The sequence below is a fragment of the Loxodonta africana genome, chromosome 4 (genome assembly GCF_030014295.1).
Source record: "Loxodonta africana isolate mLoxAfr1 chromosome 4, mLoxAfr1.hap2, whole genome shotgun sequence".
NCBI classification, from domain to species: Eukaryota; Metazoa; Chordata; class Mammalia; order Proboscidea; family Elephantidae; genus Loxodonta; species Loxodonta africana.
Window position 1 is genome coordinate 25,229,618 of NC_087345.1, and position 21,780 is coordinate 25,251,397.

General features: G+C 42.0%; 1 protein-coding gene across 3 annotated transcripts in view; it reads left to right on the forward strand.

Annotated features, from left to right (window-relative positions):
- Positions 1–21,780, forward strand: part of APPL2 (adaptor protein, phosphotyrosine interacting with PH domain and leucine zipper 2) — a 64,217-nt gene that overhangs the window by 41,369 nt on the left and 1,068 nt on the right. For all 3 annotated transcript variants that reach the window (XM_010599895.3, XM_010599901.3, XM_064283670.1), the window contains 12 exons: positions 12–94; positions 5,093–5,251; positions 6,666–6,854; positions 8,354–8,396; positions 8,487–8,543; positions 8,637–8,725; positions 10,978–11,136; positions 11,307–11,359; positions 13,753–13,927; positions 19,089–19,125; positions 19,343–19,483; positions 20,515–20,562. In XM_010599895.3, coding sequence (XP_010598197.1) covers positions 12–94; positions 5,093–5,251; positions 6,666–6,854; positions 8,354–8,396; positions 8,487–8,543; positions 8,637–8,725; positions 10,978–11,136; positions 11,307–11,359; positions 13,753–13,927; positions 19,089–19,125; positions 19,343–19,483; positions 20,515–20,562 — 1,233 coding nt within the window. The remainder of the gene's footprint in view (positions 1–11; positions 95–5,092; positions 5,252–6,665; positions 6,855–8,353; positions 8,397–8,486; positions 8,544–8,636; positions 8,726–10,977; positions 11,137–11,306; positions 11,360–13,752; positions 13,928–19,088; positions 19,126–19,342; positions 19,484–20,514; positions 20,563–21,780) is intronic.

Below are 21,780 nucleotides of genomic sequence, written 5' to 3' on the forward strand. Positions count from 1 at the left end.
GTGTCTTTCAGATAAACTTTTTTAAGAAGGGAGCAGAGATGTTTTCCAAAAGCATGGACAGCTTATTGTCCTCCGCTGCAGACATGGTTCAAAGGTAACGCCACACTCTGGCGTGGATCTCGTTGTGTGCCTTTTGCCTCCTGCTAAATCAACCTCTCTGGGAGTTGGGGAGGGCTGCCGACTTCAGAGGGTCACACAGAGCCCCTCTTCACTCCGCTGACTCTCAGAAGCAGCACCTTCCCCTCAGCTACCAACATCTGTGAATATTGGTGGTCACTGTTGAAGAGCAATGATCTCTGCAGATCCTGGCCTATGTGGAGCCCACAGTCTTGTCCATACATCACAAGGCTAAATAGCAATAAAACCTCAGCAGGGGCTCTTCCTGCATCCATGTCCCTGTCCTTAGGGTCTCCTTTTGTTAATATTCAGGTTTCACATTTTAAAAGCAAGTCTAGTTTTGATTTGAGGTGAATTTAAAAGAGCCCTTTGCTTTTCTCTTAGAAAGGTAAATGGGGCTAGCAGCCAGAAGTGCTGTGACTATCCAGGAAACTCTAGCCATCACATTAATTTATAACAGATAAGCAAGGTTTTAAACCTTTTTTGAATTAATTTCACAAGCTGCAGTTCAGCCTTGCCAATACTTAATAAAGAATACATCACTCTCCTGCCCACACTGAATCAAGCTGTGGCTTCTCTCACTCCTCCCCACCCCACTGCTCCCCCCACCCCCATCATCAGCTTCCATGAGAGAGGGTGCCAGGAGAGTCACAGGCTCCCCAGCATCAAGCTCATTTCATTAAGAGCTCAGACATGTCCCGTGAGCACTTTTCATGATTTCTGGGGTATAGAAATAAGTTTCTCTGTATATGTACTACATAAACTGGAAATACTAGTTTAGAATTGTATTTCATGCAGAAAAAATGAAGAGAAAGTTGCCAGTTTTCTTGGGGACGTTGCATTTTAACATACCTTCCCAAGGCCAAGCAGTGGGATTTATATAGGCAGACATCTGCCTGACATTTTCCAGAAATAAAGAATGAATCCCAGGAAAAGTCAGGGCTGAACATTCTTTACCAGCATGTGGGGAGAGTGGTAGTTTATGAAAGCACGTCATCCTTTCTGGATGAACTGAGCTGTTTTCCCTGATAGCTAGCACCAGTGAGTGATCCAGGTTAAACTTAAGAGTTACACAAATTGTTTATGAAATATAAGTTCAGTTTCCTGCCTTTTAATTTGATCATTTAGCCCCTAAAACAATTTTACTTCAGAGAGAAAGTAAAATAAGAAACAAAAAATAAGAGAGCCTACTAAGTTGTTACTTCCTCATGGTACCCCCTCTCACTTATCTGTCACTCTGTCTTTTTTCTCGGCCTACTTTAACTCTTAGAATTCCATGGCTTTCCATGTTTTGGGAGAGCCATCTCTGCTTCAGATTCTTTCCACGTACTAGGTTTGTTTTATAATGGACAGCAAGACATTTGTGCCCACGTTTTTGAGATGTCATCGTGTGTACTTACTGCAGATCCTCAAGCCTCTGTCTTCCGTCCTTGTCAGCATTTCCATGAGCCATCATTAGGTCAGCCAAAGCACTGACCAGCCATCCTGACAGGACCCTGATGGGGCGTTAAAGTCAGAGTGGCCGCACAGCCTGCTCCACATGGGCCAGGTTTAGCTCTGTGAGTCATCCCTCTGCTACCTGACAAGGGGCATTTAGTTACAGGGGCAACATATAGCAGGCAAAGTACCCAAACTGAACCTTGATTCAGTGCAGGAGTTCTGATTTTCCCAAGTAAATTTTATATTGGTGACCAGGTAAATACTGCAGCTCTTATCCTCAGTGGGAGCTGGTTTTGCTGCCACGCTGCCATGCTTCATCCACCAGCCAGCCCACTGTGGCCTCAGGACAGGATTCGGTGGTGGCACCAAAGCTTTGAGGTCCTTCTGCCATGAAATGGATGTTCCAGGTGCTTTGCTGTACTTAGAGCGTGTGAGAGAATCCAGAACCAGCCTCAGTCCAGATAGGGTGGCTCTGTTTCAAGCCACTCCACAGAGCCTAGGGGTTTACTCTTATTCCTTAACGCCAGAGGGATACATTCCCACCTTTTGTCTTGGAGTTCTCCTGTTTTGTTTTATTTATTTATTTTTAATTTATTGTGCTTTAAGTGAAAGTTTACAAATCAAGTCAGTCTCTTGTACAAAAACCTACACATACCTTGCTGTGTACTCCTAGCTGCTCTCCCCCTAATGAGACAGCACACTCCTCCTCTCCACCCTGTATTCCCCGTGTCCACTCACGTGTCTGCTTGAGCCAAGAAGCTCACTCCTCACCAGCATCATTTTCTGTCTTATAGTCCAGTCCAATCCCTGTCTGAAGAGCTGGCTTCAGGAATGATTCCAGTTTTGGGCTAACAGAAGGTCCAGTGATCGTGACCTCTGGGGTCCCTCTAGTCTCTGTCAGACCATTAAGTCTGGTCTTTTTACAAGAATCTGAGGCCTGCATTCCACTGTTCTCCTGCTTTATCAGAGATTCTCTGTTGTAGTCCCTGTCAGGGCAGTAATTGGTTATAGCTGGGCACCATCTAGTTCTTCCAATCTCAGCCTGGTATAGTCTTAGTTTATGTGGCCCTTTCTTGTTTTTTTATTGTACTTTAGATGAAGTTTACAGAACAAACTAGTTTTTCATTAAACGGTACGCACACTGTTTTTATGACCTTAGCTAACAACCCCAGAACATGTCAACACTCTCCCTTCTCGAACTTGGGTTCCCTATTACCAGCTTTCCTATTCCCTTCTTCCTTCTAATCCTTGTCTTTGTCCCTGGGCTGGTGTGCCCCTTTAGTCTTATTTTGATTTATGGGCCTGTCTAATCTTTGGCTGAAGGGTGAACCTTGGAGTGACTTCATTACTGAGCTAAAAATGTGTCCAGGGGCCATACTCTTGGGGTTTCCCTAACCTCCATCAGGCCAGTAAGTCTGGTCTTTTTTTGTGAGTTAGAATTTTGTTCTACATTTTTCTCCAGCTGTGTCCATGACCCACTATTATGATCCTTGTCATAGCAGTTGGTGGTGTATCTGGGGACCATCTAATTGTGCTGCACTCAGTCTGGTGGAGATTGTGGAAGTTGTGGTCTTTTAGTCCTTTGGACTAATCTTTCCATTGTGTCTTTGTTTTTCTTCATTCTTCCTTGCTGCAGACGGGGTGGGACCAGTGGAGTATCTTAGATGGCTGTTCACACGCTTTTAAGACCCCAGATGCTACTCACCAAAGTAGAATATAGAACATTTTCTTCATAAACTATGTTATGCCAATTGAGCTAGATGTTCCCCAAGACCATGGTCCCCACAGCCCTCAGCCCAGCAGTTCGGTCCTTCCGGGGGTTTGGAAGTATCTGTGGAGCTTCCACGACCTTGCCCTGTACAAGTGTTTTGTTTTTGTTTAATTAAATGAAACATGCTTTTAAAAAATCTTCAAGGCTCCAGGACCTGCAGAAAGTGTTCGTGATGGCATCTCAAAAACATGGGCACAAATACCCCGCCATCCATTAATTTAAAAAGAAAATTGAAAGCAGTCACTTTTCTTCCTGTTCCTTTAGTTCCTAGGACCCTCAGATCAGCTGCTCAAGAGTTTTTGAACTTGGGATCTCTATGGAGTGGGGAGTGGGGAGGGAGAGTCACTATAAATTCTCTGAAATTAAAAATTATACTCAAAATATCATTTGGTAGACATGTATTTTTGTGGGGGAGACAATCCTTATCGTTGATCAGCACTTCAAAGAGGTTTGTCACCCACAAAAGGTTAAGAACCTAAGTGGTTTTGACTACTTTGGGCTCCCCTCTTCCACCCCCTGCTTCATTGTTTTTCTCTCATTCCATTCTCCCAACCTTGGCAGTGTCAAGCAGGTTAAGCTTCTGAGGTTTGTTCTCCAGTTTGTTTCTCCTAAGGCCACCCATGGTAGAGTTCCCAGTTACCCTTCCCAGTGTCAGAAAAGCCAAAATTAATTTTGACTGTCCGTATCAAGCTGGATTAAACAAGATACAGGCAGTTACGTTGTGAATCTCCAAGAGGAGAATATAGACATATATAAGCCCAAACTCACTTAACTACAGAACGCTTTGAGACAAAATTTCAATGGACTGACTTCGAGAAATGCTGGACTAGCTGGTCCCCAAGGTTCCTTCTGACGTCAGCGTTTGTGATTCTGCCTTGTCTCCCTGTGCACAGTGGAGAGGTAGAACAGCTCCTCTGAAGTTTGCTTTCTCAGAGGGATGGGTCACTTTGGGCAGATCGCATTCAGAACTTTATAACCAAGACTGTCACCACTGGGTGGGGTAGCCTGTGAAGGCCTCACTTTGTGGGGAAAAGGGCAGCTACTTGTTTCAAGCTGAAGCTTCCAGGTTTTCCACACCTCAACACATGAAAGCCAGAGGCTAACGTCCCAAAGCCTGGACACCAATCCATTTCTCCTTGTGGTACTCTGGGCCATCCTGACCAGCTGGCCTGTACAGTGTTGGGCAGTTTTATGGCCCTGGTTAAAGAAGCCTTGCCCTCGGCTTTGTTGCTTGTTCGTACTACTTCCTGGTCTTTCCTATCCCCAGTGGCCATCCCCACCCCTCAGCCTAAACCAAGAGGTGGGCAGTACGGACTGCTGCTTCACTCTTTCCTTTGTGATACTTTCCTAGACTGCCCACACATGTGACTTCTGAGGGTAGGCTCATCAAAGTTTTTCACCCAAAATTTGTACCAGCAGTTCTGAGCATGGATACCACTTTGTCAGCAGAGATTCTGTAGCTGGGTTCTGGCATAATCCAGTGGTGTTCCCTGTGTTCTGTTTTTAAACTGCAGTCACATAAATGCTTTCAGTAACACAGACTCGAGTTGCTGTGACCTCACAGCCTTCAAGGCCTAAGTTAGAGGGCAGGGAGTTGTAGCCACGTAAAGGCAGCAACTCCCTTTGGACCCCACCCAGCAACCTCTGCAGCTCCCAGGACTGCTCTGGCTTGGGGAATGGGGAGCGAGCGGGGTGATGGCTTTGCTTTCTGCTTCTCAGCAATGCTGGGTTTGTCAGCGACTAATTAACACCTTCTGTCTTCAGCATTCAGGTAGAACTGGAAGCTGAAGCAGAAAAGATGCGGGTGTCCCAGCAAGAATTACTTTGCGTGGACGAATCTGTTTACACTCCAGACTTCGATATAGCTGCACCACAGACCAACAGGAACCTCATCCAGAAGGCTGGTTACCTCAATCTTAGAACGTGAGAAGACACTGCCTGCCTCTTTTCCTGAAGCCTGTTTCCCCTAGCAGTGGCTGAAAAGCAACCTCTTTGTGCCCCATTAAAGCCCGAGGGTGGGGTGGGGGAGATGGGGAAGAACTCCAGCACAGCACCATCCTGCCTGAACACAGGGAGCCTCTGGGGCTAGGGACCCAAACTGCGTGAAGACATGGGGCCTGAGACAGCGTCAGATGACTAAGTACCCAGTGCCACGGGCTGCAGACACTGCAGACTACCCGTCCTTGGTCTCCATGGCCATTTGTAAATAGACCACACTTAGCTGTTGTTCTCCTGGACTACTGAGAGTTAATCTCCAGCCCCTCTCCATCTGCCACGCCACAGATGACAGCAGTGCACTGGAGACCCACTGCTGAAGCAGGAGTCTAAGGGCCAGGAAGCTTTTAGATGCAATTAGATTCATATAGGTTGAATCACATAATTAACACTCATGTCTTTAAATGTCCATTTTGAATTAAAGGGATGATCAGGTTTAATTACTCTTAGAGCAGAGAGAATATTGTCATGGTATGGGGCTGAAGAGCACCAACTTTGGTATCAGACACCCTGGCTGGGCTAAGCCTTGATTTTCATCTGTGAAATGGAGCTAATAATTGTACCTACTTCATGAGGTTGTTACAAGGATTAAATGAATTAATTTTTAGCAGGTAGTAACCACTCAGATATTAGCTATTACTGTATTTTTTTAACCATTGTAATTACTGAAGCAGGAAACCCAGTTCTTTTACACATAGTTGCTACTCAGTATGTATTGAATCAAGTAAACATATTTGATTATCTGCCAAGTGCAGGATATATGAAAAGGAATTGCCAGCTGTTCCCTTACCAGGGTGTGGAGTTCCTCCAAGGCTATAAACTTACAGAGCTCATAATCTAAAATGTTAACCTGTAGTTCCATAGGGATAGGAACTGAACTTTCCTCCTGTAAGCAGCCCACAAAACCCAATCTGCTGAGAGCCCCCAGGATTCTGGGGGATGCTCTGTGGCCCGAGGTGACCCTGGTGACACTATCTAGATTCAGAGCAGTTCAGCTCTGATCTTACAAGAATGGTCTTCTGGTTTTTGGTTCCTCCTTGTGGGGTTGGACTAATTCTAGTTCCAGATACCGGCTTTAGAAGCCAGCGCGTGGCTGTGCTGGGGGTAGGCATGTCCTGGCCGTCCTCTGGAGTTGGCCCTGAGACTGGCGTTTCTTACATGAACAGAGCCCATTATCTCCCAGATGATTCAAGCTAAATTGTACCTCTTCTGCTACTCATTTCACTTATTTTCAAAGCAGTTTCCTTTTAATATAAAAAAACATTTCTAAAATGCTACCAATACCCATGAAGAGGCAGCAGGACTAGTACTAATGGCCTTTTTCAAAACACAATTCCTTCAGTAAAACAGGGCTGGTCTCCACCACCTGGGAGCGACTGTACTTCTTCACCCAAGGCGGGAATCTCATGTGTCAGCCCAGGGGAGCTGTGGCTGGAGGTCTGATCCAGGATCTGGACAACTGCTCGGTGATGGCAGTCGATTGTGAAGACCGGCGATACTGCTTCCAGATCACCACTCCAAATGGAAAATCGTATGCCTCATAAGTTTTATTTGGGAGAACAAGTGTAGTGACTCCACCCCTGCCAAGGGCTTCTAGCTCATTCGTACGTGCCAGCCCCGCATGGGAGAGGCCCCATTCCGAGTATTGTTGACCTTTCAGGAGCATGGTGTCATGCTCTCTGTAAATAAACACAAGTGGCCCATATGGGGTCCAACCTGCCTTATTTAAGAAACCTCCACGAGGGTTTGTGGCTTTGGGGAAGAGATAACCTACGTGTGTAAGATGGCGATAGAAACAGTTTTTTGTCGGCATAGATTCTCAGAGAGCGAAGGCTGTGGCTACTTCTTGCCTGTTCCTAAACCAGCATTTATGTTGGTATCACAATGGGGCAGGGAAGAGGAGTGTGGGTAAGGAAGGCCTTCCTGAGAAGTCAGTCTTTCCAGCTGAAGCAGGAGATGAGGACAGTACCTGCAGCTGTAGCAGTGTCATTTCTTAACATGCTGTTCCCACATACCCCCTTGTACCCTGGGCCCAGAAGAGGTCATACCTTTAAAAATGGCAGCCTTGTTGTCATTCACAGTGGATTCCATCTCAGGGGGCTCCCCTGTTACTGGGAGCTGTGGCTTTCACGGTATACTCCAAGGAGTTCAGAGTCCCATGGATGCTTCAGGGTTCACCTGAGGGAGAGGAGTGGCTCAGTCCTACACTCAGAGCTGCTCTGCTTGTGTTTGCTGCTTGTGTTGGGGTTCTAAGTTAGACTTTATTTGAACAGTAGAGTGTTTGGGGTGGGGGCCAGGGGTGTTGTTGAGATGAGGGGGTGATGTTGAGATGGTGGTGAATGTCTCTTCTCCCAGGTTGGCAGAGCAGTTTTAAACATCATACTCCTCCCTCGGTGATGGGAAATGACCTAGGAATGAAGATGCCTATATTCTTGTCATGGTCCTATGTGGTTACTTCACTCCCCTGGGCCTCAGTTTCCTCAGATACAAAATAGGGATAAGATCTATGTTCCACCTCCCATAGATGATGTGAGGAGCAAAAGAACTAGCAGATGTGGAATCCTTCATAGCGTTAAGGCCTTCACAAAGGCAGGGTAGTAGTATTTTTATCATAGCCCTTGGCCTTCCACATGCAGGTTTTTCAGTTCTTGGAAGAGTGGAGCGGCTACTAGTCCTTCTTTGGGTATGGTTGGGAAGGGCAGCTGGGCAGGGGTCCTGGTCGTCTTGGATAATCTAAGCAGGGTCAACAAGGATGGTCCTTACTGTAGAATCCAACTTGGGCTAGAAGATCTCAGAGTCCAACCCTCTCAGGTTATAGGTGAGACAGCTGAGGCCCAGCAAAAGGAAGTGTTTGTCCAAGTTTACCTGGTGAATTAGTGGCACAGCCAGACTGGGAACCCCATTTTCTTTCCTTCCCATCATGCTGCCTTCCTGGCCCTTTCCCTTCAGCACCCAGATGAGTGCCTTTGTGTAGAATAGGCCTCAGCCACCGAGATCAGAAAGCACTTAATTAGATGCATTTTATTTCAGGGGAATAATTCTCCAGGCAGAGAGCAGAAAGGAAAATGACGAGGTAAAGGTTTTGTTTGTTTCCCATCTTTCCTATAGTGGGTGACTTTGGGATTCAGTGAATTTTTTTTTTTTTTTTTAATGTCCTCCACAGTGGATATGTGCAATAAACAACATCTCCAGACAGATTTACCTGACTGACAACCCAGAGGTAATTAGCAGCTGCCTGCATCTCAGCCCTTTTCTTAGTCTGAAAGGTTTGTGTCCAGCGGGGACTGAGCGTGCCCTTCCTGTGGCTTTTTAGGCAGTTGCCATCAAGTTGAATCAGACGGCACTGGAAGCAGTGACTCCCATCACAAGTCTTGGGAAAAAACAAGAAAACTTCAGCCCCAGGTAACTAAAGAACAAAGGAAAACTAGCTTTTGTGCAACACTGACTTTGTAGGAATTTGATATGAATTGTTATTTAATCCTCACGAACTACCCCAGGGGCACTGTTTAGCCCTTTTACAGAAACACTAACTATGGCCAGGAAAGGTTAAATATCCCCCTCAGGTTCTCACGGCAGATGAATGGCAGAACCAGGACTCAAACCTGTCGGGCTTCAGTGTCCATGGCCTGTCCGTTGGATCATGCTGCCACAGTCCAAGCAAGGGGCCTGCTAGTCAATCCTTCCCACTGTATCAGCGTCACAGTTATGCCAGGAACAAAATCACCTTTTAGGGGTCCGTGTTAATGTTTTTATATGTGCATTGCATTTTCACATATTTTTTAATATTTCTAAATTTTCACAATTGTTTGTGTAATAACTATACAGTATTCCATTTATTTTTATTATTCTGTTGAATATTTCGGTTGTCTGCCCTTCGTTTGCTGTTATCATCTGTACTCTAATGAACATCTTCATGCGTGCAGCTTTTCTCTGGTTTTGACTATTGCTTTAGGATATACTCCAGGAATTCCACCTGTTGTCTGGTTGGCATTTTCCATTGTGTTAAACCGTAGAGGTCCATATTATTTGTCATGTTAATGAAAAGCATGGCATCAAAGAGTACCTTAAAATCATGAATGTATTTGGTGCTCATCTTCAAGTGGAGTGGTAGAAAGAACCTCATTAAGTATTTTATAAACATCATCTAATGACTCCAGAGGTAGGTAGGTAACTTCCCAGGGTCTCCCTGTCATCAGTGTGGAGCCAGTGGTCACGCCAGCATTGAGTCACGGGAGAAGGAATAGGAGAAGATTAGGCCAGAAAACAGGTGTGTGAGCCCGACTGTAAAAGAAAAGACTTGGGCACCCTGCTTGGGAGTTAAAGGCAGTGGAGCACAACTGAAAGTTTTTAGACAAAGGGTGACATACTGAGAGCCGAGTTTAGAAAGATTGTTCTCTAGCACTAGATAAGAAAGATTGGAGCACTGGGGGCAGGGAAGGGGCCAGGAGAAAGACCAGTGGGATGTTGTAGTAGCCGCTGAGTAAAGAGAACATGAGAACCCAAACAAAGGTAATAACGGGAGAGAGGTGACAAGTCTGAGCAACATTTCAGTGATAAATTTAAGGATTTACAGTTTACACAAGTAGCATAATTACTTAAGTGCAACTGCTAGGAAAGCACCACACAAACAGAAATAAAGACCAGGGGGTGGGCGAGAAGCTACAGGCATGTTAGATGGGCAAGGTGGAGCACACGCTGGTCTTGGAGTTAGGAGACCTAGCAAGAGCTCTGCCTTGAACACAGCTACGTGTCTTAACATCAGTCAGTTAGGTCTCTGGGCCTTCGTTTCCTCACCTTTGTGAACTATAGAGATGAGAAACTAGATGACCTCCCAGGCCCCTCAGCTCTAATACGCCATCATTCCAGGGTGCTGGTGTACAGTTTAATGTTAGTAGTCAGAAGGTGTGATTGCTTTTCTAAAAACACGTAATTTGCAGCTCAGATTCAGTTACAGAGAAGCAGTAATTGATTTTTCTCCCTCATTCTAGAATAAATTAGTCATATTCTTAGATAGAAAGGACCCCACAGAAGGGACACAGGAGAATATCTGAAAAAAATTACTCTAGCCAGCCTGCTGCAATTACCCTAGAGACTGGAAGGGTGACAGATGTGGCTGCCAGATAGCCCCAGGTTCTCTGTGTGTGTGTGTGTGTGTGTGTGTGTGTGTGTGCTTAGTTTAGTTTACTATCTTTCTTAGGGTCATCTCATTAAGAACAAAGAAATGTTTTGATGACAGTGAGGAAGAAGCAAAGAAATCGTCCTTTTGGGAAAAGACTGTCATTTACTTCTAAGCAAATAATATGTGCCAAGTTATAAATACGACTTAGCTATAGCGTCTGCCCTGAAAAAACCTTTCTCACAGGGAGAAGTTACAAACAGAAGATGACCACAGAATGTAGTAAGTACTGTAGCACAGTGCAGAAGGCTGGGCAGCAGAGAACTCTGGGCAGCAGGGAGATCTGAAGGTTGTTAACCAAGGACACAAATGAAGTTTTAGAAGATTCATTTTTAGGATGGATGGAGGGATTAATTGAAATCCTCTCCCTTATATTTCCATTCGTAAAAGTCACATCAACATTCAAAATATAAGCATTTCATTGTAAGGCATAAGGTTAAGAGGAATATGTTTGATTTGTTTTTCTCTTATACTCTAGTCAGAACCAGAAAACTTCAGAGATGGACAATGACAAGATTGTGCCCAAAGCAACAGCCAGTATACCTGAAGCTGAACAACTGATTGCACCCGGAACACCTATTCAGTTTGATATTGTACTTCCTGCTACAGAATTCCTTGATCAGAACAGAGGGAGCAGGTAGGGGCTAAGAGAGGTTATCTCTGGGAGAGAAGAAAATAAACTTAATGTCGCCGGAAAATAAAATCAAGTTTATTTTCTTAAAGACTGCTGCTATTCTGACTTACAGTTCAATTGTTACGTGTCATTTTAACTGAAGCTGTTGTGTTTGGCTCTGGCTATTCCCCTAGGCGGATCAACCCTTTTGGTGAAATGGAGGATGAAACGTTTCCAGAAGCAGAAGGTAAGGGGCTAGTTTGATGGTCTTATTCTTTCCTCTGTACAGAATGACAGGGGCCACTGACATGAGATGTGAAATCACGATTTGGAACATGAATTGAAATTATGACCCTCAGATTTGTTGGTCCTCTGTGAAAACTCATTAAGACACATTTAGTGAGGGCAGGTTTTAGATAAAAACTGAAAAGACTTTCTACATCTGTTTTACCATTAGTCATGCCCATATCCGTTTTATAGCTCCTGCAGAGAGATGTTGCCAAGTCAAAATCTGGAGTCATGTGACTACAAAAGTCAATTCGGAGAGGATAAGATGGTCACATTAAATGCAGTCTTGGTGAATCATGAAATATGCTGTCTCATTTTAGAAAACCAAGAGTGCAAACAACAACTCATTCTTGAAGATGACATGAATAAATATTTCAGCTGTTCAAGTTCAGATTTTGTTATTTGATTTACATTCTTGTAGTGTACATAAGAATCTCCTGATCAGAACCTATTAACTCAAGTTGTACAGGATATGAGTTCCCAGCCAAGAGAATTTAGTAACTAGAAGTGCTGGGAAGATCTCATTTTACCACAGCTTCATGACTGGAGCCTGAAACATCATTAGAATGAAGTCCACTTATTTAAATTTAAAAATAAGACTTGAGAATTGACACTATTGCCATTACTTACAGCTTGGGCCAAAAAAAAAGTTTTTGTGTGTGATGTTAATAGGCTTGCCTGAAACCTGGCTTGCTCCACCTGAGTCCAGCTGACTTTCAAATCATCCAAACATATTAGAGGACCAACAGTATTAAGTATACTTGTGAACAGTCCACATACCAAAAAAACTGCCTTAATATGTATGTAACCATTTATAACAATGGTTATATATGTATGTATATGTGTATATATATATATATATGTATATATATATATATATACACATATATATATACATATACACACACACACACACACCAAAAAAATAGCCAGACCCATTGCCGTTGAGTTGATTCTGACTCATAAAAGATCCTGTAGGACAGAGTAGAACTGCCCCATAGTTTCCAAGGAGCACCTGGTGGGTTTGAACTGCTGACCTTCTGGTTAGCAGCAGTAGCTTTTAACCACTACGCCACCAGGGTTTATATACACACATACATATATACATACCCGTTCGGGATACATGTTGCCATCAAGTTGATTGCAACTCATAGTGACCTTATAGGGCAGAGTAGAACTGCCCTAGATGGTTTCCAAGGAGCGCCTGGTGGATTCGAACTGCCGACCTTTTGGTTGGCAGCCATAGCTCTTAACCATTAGGCCACTAGGGTTTCCTCATATGTACCCATTGCCTCATATATATGTATGTGTATATATACGTATATATATATGTATGTGGAAACCTTGGTGGCCTAGTGGTTAAGTGCTACGGCTGCTAACCAAAAGGTCGGCAGTTCGAATCCGCCAGGCGCTCCTTGGAAACTCCATGGGGCAGTTCTGCTCTGTCCTATAGGGTCGCTATGAGTCGGAATCGACTCGACGGCAGTGGGTTTGGGTTTTTTGGGTACTTTTTTTAACGTATGTACATATAGAACAGTGCAGTGAGGATTCTTCCAGTTTGTGGCTGCCGTTGCAGAGGTTTGTCAGTTCATGTGCCGTTATCAAGATGCCAGGACTGGCAGTTCATCAGAATCTAATAAGCAAATTATTTTAGTTTGAGATCTCTATTAGTTTATGAAATATCATTGCTGCCTGTAATAATGTGTATACATTGAATGAGACCCAACGTCAGGTTTTATTTTCTGCATATAAGTATTTTTCTTTAAGAAGACTTTATGAATGGACCAAAGTAACGAATTTCCTTTTGTCTAATGGAAAAGTTCTGTTCAGAGAAAAGGTAAGATACATACACTGTCACTTACGTAGAGTCACCTAGAGTTTTAGTACTGGAAGGATGTTCATGTGGTACCACCATCTCATTTTACACGTGAGGAAAAAGAGGTGCCTTAGGGAGCCCTGGTAGGACAGGGGTTAAGAGCTTGGCTGCTAACCAAAAGGTTGGCAGTTCAAATCCACCAGCCATTCCTTGAAAACCTTATGGGGCAGTTGTACTCTGTCAGATAGGGCCACTATGAGTCGAAATCAACTCCACAGCAACAGGTTTTTTTTTTTTTTTGTCCTTAGTCTAATGAAGTAGTTCCAAACAAACTGACTGTGAACGGTCAATTTCAGAGTTTTGGCAGTTTGGGGTTTTTAAAAGCAGTATTGAGAAATTTTCATAGAAAGTCCTCCACAAAAAGCAAGCAAAAGCTGGGGTCTTCAGTTTTTCTCAGACCAACACATCTAACACTGGTATGCAGACCAACAACAGGCAGGAAGTCAGTGTGATCCTAAGAAAATGCTCTTTTCCAGATTCTCTTTTGCAACAGATGTTCATAGTTCGGTTTTTGGGATCAATGGCGGTTAAGACAGACAGCACTACTGAAGTGATTTATGAAGCGATGAGACAAGTATTGGCGGCTCGGGCCATTCATAACATCTTCCGCATGACAGAATCCCATCTGATGGTCACCAGTCAAACTCTGAGGTACGTTCTGTTTTCTTTTCAGACTCCCTCCCAGCTTCGTCTGATTCCCTGTTGAGGCACATTCACCCATCTGGAGTACTCAATGCCAGAATATTTGTTTGCTTGGATTAAATTCCGCCCCCATTCCTTTTTACATTGCGATTTTCTAAAATTTATAGAATAAAAATGTTCCCTAACGATGAGAACTGGTATCTTCAGAAATTCAGTGATGAGTGAATAGTACTGATTATAAAGATGCCATCACTCTAGAGATATTCTTTTATGTCTCAGAGCTTGAAAACGGAAAGCTTTTGTTGTTTATTTCTGAGAGTACTGTTTGTAAAAATTAATCACAATGAAAACGGACCAGGAACCTGCCTAAAATAACTGGACCACCCAAAGAAAATCTGATTATCTCATGGGAGGGTTAAAATAAAGAGGCCAAACAATGTTAACTATATGACTTGGGGTTTCAGGTAATAAAATCCATCTGCGTGATGGCAGATGACTGCCAGCAAATGTCTATCAAATGATAGCTGTGAGCACAGGCTTCCCTAAGGGCTGGGCTCTGCAGGACTGCAGCCACACGTAGCACGTGCAGCAGACACAGTCTTAACTGAGATGTGTTTAAGTGTAAAATTCACAACAGATTTCTAAGACTTCGTTCACACAAAAAAAGAATATAAAGTATCTCAATAAATTAATTACATGTTGAACTGGTAGTATTTTAGATATATTGGATTTAAGAAAATAGATTAATTTCACCTATTTTCACATTTCCTAATGTGACTGCTAAACTGCTAGAAAGATATAAATTACATATGAGGCTTACACTGTATTTCTGTGGGACAACACTACCTTAGAGCCAGAATGTCTGGGTTTATTCCTTGCTTTGACATTTATTTACTGTATGACCTTGGGCAAGTTATTTAACTTCCAGGCCTCAGTTTCTTCAGCTACAAAATGTGAATAACTATATTCATGCCCTATAGGGCTGTCATAAGGAATAAATGAGTTAATACATGTAAAAATAGTGACTGGCACATGGAAAGTGCTCAGTAAATGTTACCTTCAAAAGAGTTAACTAGGACTTTAGCTAAAAACCAGAATATAATCTTTCATTCATTAAATCAGTCTTTTTCATTTATTATGAACATTATCCTTAGAATTAGATTCTTAGGAATAAAATCTTTTATTCATAGCCTTTCTCTTAGTATGTCCTGAGCATTTTGCAGAGATTGGCTCATTGTTTTTATGTGGATCCAAATGGTCATGGAATAATTTCCACCAAAAAAGATCAAAGGCAGTGATATATGTAAGAAGTACTGTGAAAAACTGTAGTGCATCAAAGCACACTGTGAAAAAAGCAAAAAGACAACCCACAGAATGGGAGAAAGTATTTGCAAATCACATTATCTGATAAGGGTCTGGTATCCAGAATATATTAAAAAAAAAAATCTCCCACAGCGCAACAAAAAGACAGCCCAACTAAAAGCAAAGGAATTGGAAAGACATTTCTCTAAAGAAGATAAAACAAATGGCCAGCAAGCACATAAAAACATACTCGGCATCACTGGTCATTAAAAAACCGGTCGCCATCGAGTTAGTCCTGACTCACGTTGACCCGTGTGTGTCAGCGTAGAACTGGGCTCCATAGGGTTTTTAATGGCTGATTTTTTAATGGCTGATTTTTGGGGAAGTAGATGACCAGGCTTTTCTTCCAAGTCACCTCGAGAGACACGCACCTCCAACCTTTTGATGCTGTTTATATGAAATATCAAGAATAGGCAAATCCATAGAGACAGAAAGCAGGTTAATGATTGCCAGGGGTTGGCAAAAAAGAGAATGGGGAGTGATTGCCTAATGGGTACAGGGTTTCCTTTTGTAGTGATAAAAGTTTTCTGGAAATAGGTAGTGATGGTTGCCCAAATTGTGAAAGTACCAAATGTCATTAACAGTAAGTTTTAGTTAAACATATTTTACCACAACACACATACACCTCCATAGTGGAATTCATAGGTTTTGAGACTATTTAGAGATCACACAAAACAAGATGTTGAGAGACAAATCCAGGTTACCTGATTTAGATAGTAGACTTAAAAGTTACTCAGAAAACATGATACGCATTTTTAAGTTTTCATTTTTAGAGAAATTTTACAAAATATCTCAGAAAGTTATCCCGACTTGAGAGAAATCTTTTATGACATATACAGGCAGTCCTCAGATTACGAATGAGTTCTGTTCCTGAGTCTGTCTTTAAGTCAGATTTGTATGTAAGTTGTTACAGTTAGGTATGGTTCATATCTAACGTCAGTCAAATGTTTGTCTTAGTATGAAGTATATAGTGTACCTTTCTATACATAAAAAACATTAAAGAGACACTTTCAGATACACTAAAAAATCTTTAATAAAACAGTAATAACAATAATAATGTTTTGGTGCACAGCGCTCCTTGCCCATTATTACAAACCATTGTATGTACCTCAAATTTTTAGTATAACTGGTTGGACGTAAATTTGACGTTCGTAACCCAGGAACTGCCTATATTCTAAAAAAAAAAAATCATTCATACCCATTTATTGATACATAAATAAAAGTATTATTTTACAGCTTTATACTTTGCTTAAAACTCCACATGCATTTTCTCAATAATTGTCATAACCACCTTTTTGAAGTGTGGGTTCTTATCCCAGTTTTACAGATAAAGCAGTTGAGAGAAGTCAGGGTGACTTTCCCAAAATCAGGAAGTGAGTAGCCAGGTTAGAATTCAAATGGGAGGCCTCTGTTTATAAATCCCACTCTTTAATAAGTATAACTGTGTATATTTCAAATTGTAACCATCTTTTCTTTTTGGTAACAACTTTATCGAGATATAATCCACATACCATACAATCGAGCCATTTGAAGTGCACAATTCATTTGTTCCTAGTCTATTCACAAAATTGTGCCACCATCACCACAATCTTAGAACATTTTCATCACCCGAAAAAGAAACCCTGTGCCCATTAGCAGTCACTCTCCTTTTTCCCTCAACGCACCCAGCCCTAGGCAACCATGAACATTTCCTGTAAATGGAACTGTAACCACTTTTTACGAAGAAAATAGATTTTTGCTTTCACTCATAAAATTTATAGCAAGTCAATAATTTAAATATGTAATTAATACTATAGGTTAATTATAGCAACACAAGTAGAAATTTATATACCTATAAAATAGGTGGCAATAAACTAATTATGTATTTTGTTTCCCTAGGTATATCAATTTGATTATTAAATGATGCTTAAAAGATTATTAAAGAATATGTTCTAGAACACCTTCTTAAATGTTACCCCACCTACACCAAACTGATATAAAAGTTTTATCAAAATCCATTATTCTCTCACACTCCCCAATATTAAAAAAAAAAAAAAAATTCTTAAATTTGGAATAAGTTGATCCAGCACTTCAGAGCAAACACAAAATGTCAATGAATACTTGCTGAGGAGGCAGGTGTACAGATGATGATCCATCCATATGATACAGCAGAACTGTTGAGAATCTTAATGCTGCCTCTTTTGGTAAGCACAAAAATATAGCTCAAACTAATTCTTCTTTTTGCTTTAATCTTCCATTTAAAATGCCCTGCACACCTCAACAAGGCTGGCATTAATCAAAAAAACACCAAATAAGAAATGTTGGGAGAGGTTGTGGAGAGACTGGAACACTTACACACTGCAGGTGGGAATGTAAAATGGTACAACCACTTTGGAAATTGATTTGGCAGTTCCTTAAAAAGCTAGAAATAGAACTACCATACGATCCAGCGATCCCACTCCTTGGAATATATCCTAGAGAAATAAGAGCCTTTACACGAACAGATACATGCACACCTATGTTCATGGCAGCACTATTTACAATAGCAAAAAGATGGAAGCAACCAAGGTGCCCATAAACGGATGAATGGATAAATAAATTATGGTATATTCACACAATGGAATACTACGCATCAGTAAAGAACAATGATGAGACCACTATTGTAAGAACTCAAGAAAAGGTTTACACACAGAAGAAAACATTCTTTGATGGTTAAGAGGGTGGGGAGGGGTATTCACTAATTAAATAGTAGACAAGAATTATTTTAGGGGAAGGGAAGGACAGCACACAATACAGGGGAAGTCAGCACAGCTGGACTAAACCAAAAGCTAGGAAGTTTCCTGAATACAACCAAACACTTGGAGGGACAGAGTAGAAGGGGCGGGGGTCTGGGTTCCATGGTTTCAGGGACATCTAGGTCAACTGGCATAATAAAGTATACCAAGAAAACGTTCTGCATCTCACTTTGGTGAGTGGCATCCAGGGTCTTAAAAGCTAGCAAGTGGCCATCTAAGATGCATCAATTGGTCTCCACCCGCCTGGAGCGAAGGAATATGAACACCAAAGACACAAGTAAAGTATGAGCCCAAGAGAAAGGGACACATAAACCAGAGACTACGTCAGCCTGAGACCAGAAGAACTAGATGGTGCCTGGCTATCATTAGTGACTGCCCTGACAGGGAACACAACAGAGAATCCCCCAGGGAACAGGAGAAACGTGGCATACAGACCTCAGATTCTAATAAAAAGACCGGACTTAATGGTCTTAAGACTGGAGGAACCCCAGAGGTCATGGCCCCTGAACTCTCTGTTAGCCCAAAACTAAAACCATTCTCAAAGCCAACTCTTCAAAGATTAGACTGGACTATAAGACATAAAGTGATACTGGCGAGGAGTGTGCTTCTTAGCTCAAATAGAGTCATGAGACCATGTGGGCAGCTCCTGTCTGGAGGTGAGATGGGAAGGCAGAGTGGGACAGGAGCTGGTTGAATGAACACAGGAAATACAGGGTGGAGAGAAGGAGTGTGCTGTCATTTAACGATATGTGTGTAAGTTTTGGTATGAGAAACGGACTTGAATTGTAAACTTTCACTTAAAGCACAGTAAAAAATAAAATGCCCTGCACTTTAACGACACAGGTTCAACAGAGGCAGAAATCATGGTGCACTGTGGGTGGCCACATTGAGCTGTCTTGCCTCACCCTCAACTAGGCTCTTTTGTTTTTCATGTTCAGGGGGTATTTATGTGATTTCAGTCAGAACTTCTACAGACTCTTCTAAGACTAAATTTATCCAACATTTGTGACATAACATATCTCTTAAAATTTCAGGTTGATAGATCCTCAGACTCAAGTAACAAGGGCCAATGTAAGTAAGTTCATATACATTGAGATCAGTGATAACTCCTTAACTTACCTTTGTATCCACTTTAAATACAAAGCAAGCACTTAATAAATATTTGCCAAATTAAATGACTGTCACTAATGGTATACTTTCTTGGGGTAACTTTTTCCATAGAGAATGACCTGTTATTTAATTCCAGTTGTTGTATGATATTCAACCTATTCCTTTTTTTTCTCCCCAGTTTGAACTTACCAGTGTCACACAATTTGCTGCCCATCAAGAAAACAAGAGACTGGTTGGCTTTGTCATTCGCATTCCGGAATCTACAGGAGAGGAGTCTCTAAGCACATACATTTTTGAAAGTAACTCAGAAGGCGAAAAGGTCTTATTATTTGTTCATATTAAGATGCCATATCTCATTCCAAACAAGTCACTTTTTTAAAGGGGTTCTGCACTCTCCCCCTGGATATACAGTTGACTATTCTGCATATCCCCATCCAGGAGTCCAAAGAATTCCTCCTAGGAAGGCCCTTCCTGTTAGTCCCTGGGTGGCAGAAATGGTTAAGTGCTGAGTACTAGCCAAAAGGTTGGCAGTTTGAACCCACCCACGGGCCTCTGGGAAGACAGGCCTGAGATCTGCCTCCAAAAGGTCACAGCCTTGAAAACCCCATGGAGTAGTTCTCTGTACACATGGGGTCACCACGAGTCAGAATTGACTCGAAGGCAGCTAACAACAACAGGAAAACCCCACTAAAAGAAAACTTACTGGAATAAAATTTTCCCCTGGGAAAATACATACCAACTAAAATGGAGAGGATGAAGAAAAACTTAATGGCAAGATGTAATCGTTTAGTAAGGGTATCAGAAAAGGCTAAAAAGTGGATCCCCCCAAATTTCTTCTTTAAAGAAAAAAACGCAAAAATTACAGTGGAGATCAACTAGTTTCAAAGAGCAAACCAAGGAAGAAGACATCTGGCAAGTGCATCTGAGTTATTCTTTTGTTTAGTATGAAAACTTGGTGACTGCATTTGCTACTCAGAACCAAAATTAATCAGTCCTTTTTTCAGTAAGTATCTGTTCCCCACTGTGTGTATGAACATGCAGTGGCTAAGTGTGCTTTAGAGAGAAAGGAAAAGAAATACCCTATCGAGAATTCCAAACACTAGAATAATTTAGGTTTCTGCTTACCTGGAGTGTTTTTTGTGTGGCACAGATTGTCAGCAGGCGGCCAGGACAGCTGACACAAATAGAGCTCCACATGCTGAGTCCCCTAACAGCCAGGTCCTGTGTCTCCATGTTAACGTGAGCAGACAGTGACCCCCATCCTATACGAATAATCACATTTTTTTTTCTTTCTAAAATCCGTTATTCTTTTCCACCTTTTCCAAACACTACTTTTCTTGTCTTTTACAGATATGTTATGCTATTAATTTGGGAAAAGAAATTATTGAGGTTCAGAAGGTAAGGTGCATTTTAGTTTAACAACTATTCAAAAGACACCTGTATACATACTAAGATTTCTCTCTAAAAGAAAGATGATGCTCACTAGGCAGTGTGGCCAGGTTAGAGATTTCCTTCTGAGCGTTCTAACTAACCATCCATCAGACATTTCTGGCCAGCTGGCTCCACAGTCTCTGATAACACATGTGGAGCGCTTAATAAAGATCACAGCTGCAGCTCCTGCTTGCTTTTAATCCATCTTCTTGCTTGCATACTAGTTGGCTAGCTGTTCCTTTCTTTCCAATTAAGATGGTACAAACTTCAGTACTTGCATGTGCTCTAAAACCTTGCTCCTCAGAGTACGGCCAGAGGACCAGCAGTAACAGACATCACCTGGGAGCTTATCAGCATTGAAGATGCTCAGGACACCCACTCCTGCCCCATCTCTCAGTAGCTTAGAGTATTTCATTCACCAAATTTTTGAGAGCTTAGTTGTTAAAAAAAAAAAAAAAAACCTCAAATTATAGCAGTGAACAAGACAGATACGGTCCCTGCCGCCATGGTCCGTCTAGTTCAGTGCTATCCAGTAGAACTTCCTGCGGTGGTGGAAATCTATGGCTGCACTATCTAATACATAGACTGAAATGTGGCTAGTGTGACTAAGGAGCTAAATTTTTTATAAAATTTTTTAATTTAAATTTAAACATTAGCATGAACCGAGTGGTCACCATATTAGACACTGCAGTTCTAGTCTATGGGGGAGGGCAGGAAGACCAAGCACGGAGAGTAACATACACGAAATAAGAGCAAGCACTGCAAGATAGTATTCGGTGGTATAGATCAGGGGTTGGCAAACTTTGTCTGTAAAGGGCTGGATAGTAATCCTTTAGGCTTTGTGGGCCCTACCATCTTTGTTGCAACTACTTGTAACATGAAAGCAGCCACGGACAGTATGTAAATGAATGGGCTTGGCTGTGTTCCAGTTAAACTTTATTTACAAAAACAACTGGTGAGCCAAGTGGCCATGGTTTGCCAACATCTGGTACAGATTAAAAGAAAATAAAAGGGTTGAATGATAAAAGTTTTGTGAAGGAAGCTCTTCTATGGACTCTTGGGCTTTCATAATAGTACTCTCATACAGTATTTGTCTTTTGTGATTGACTTATTTCAGTTAGCATAATGCCCTCCAGAGCTATGGACTCTTTTGGGGAAGATTATGGTTTGACTATGTAAATGATA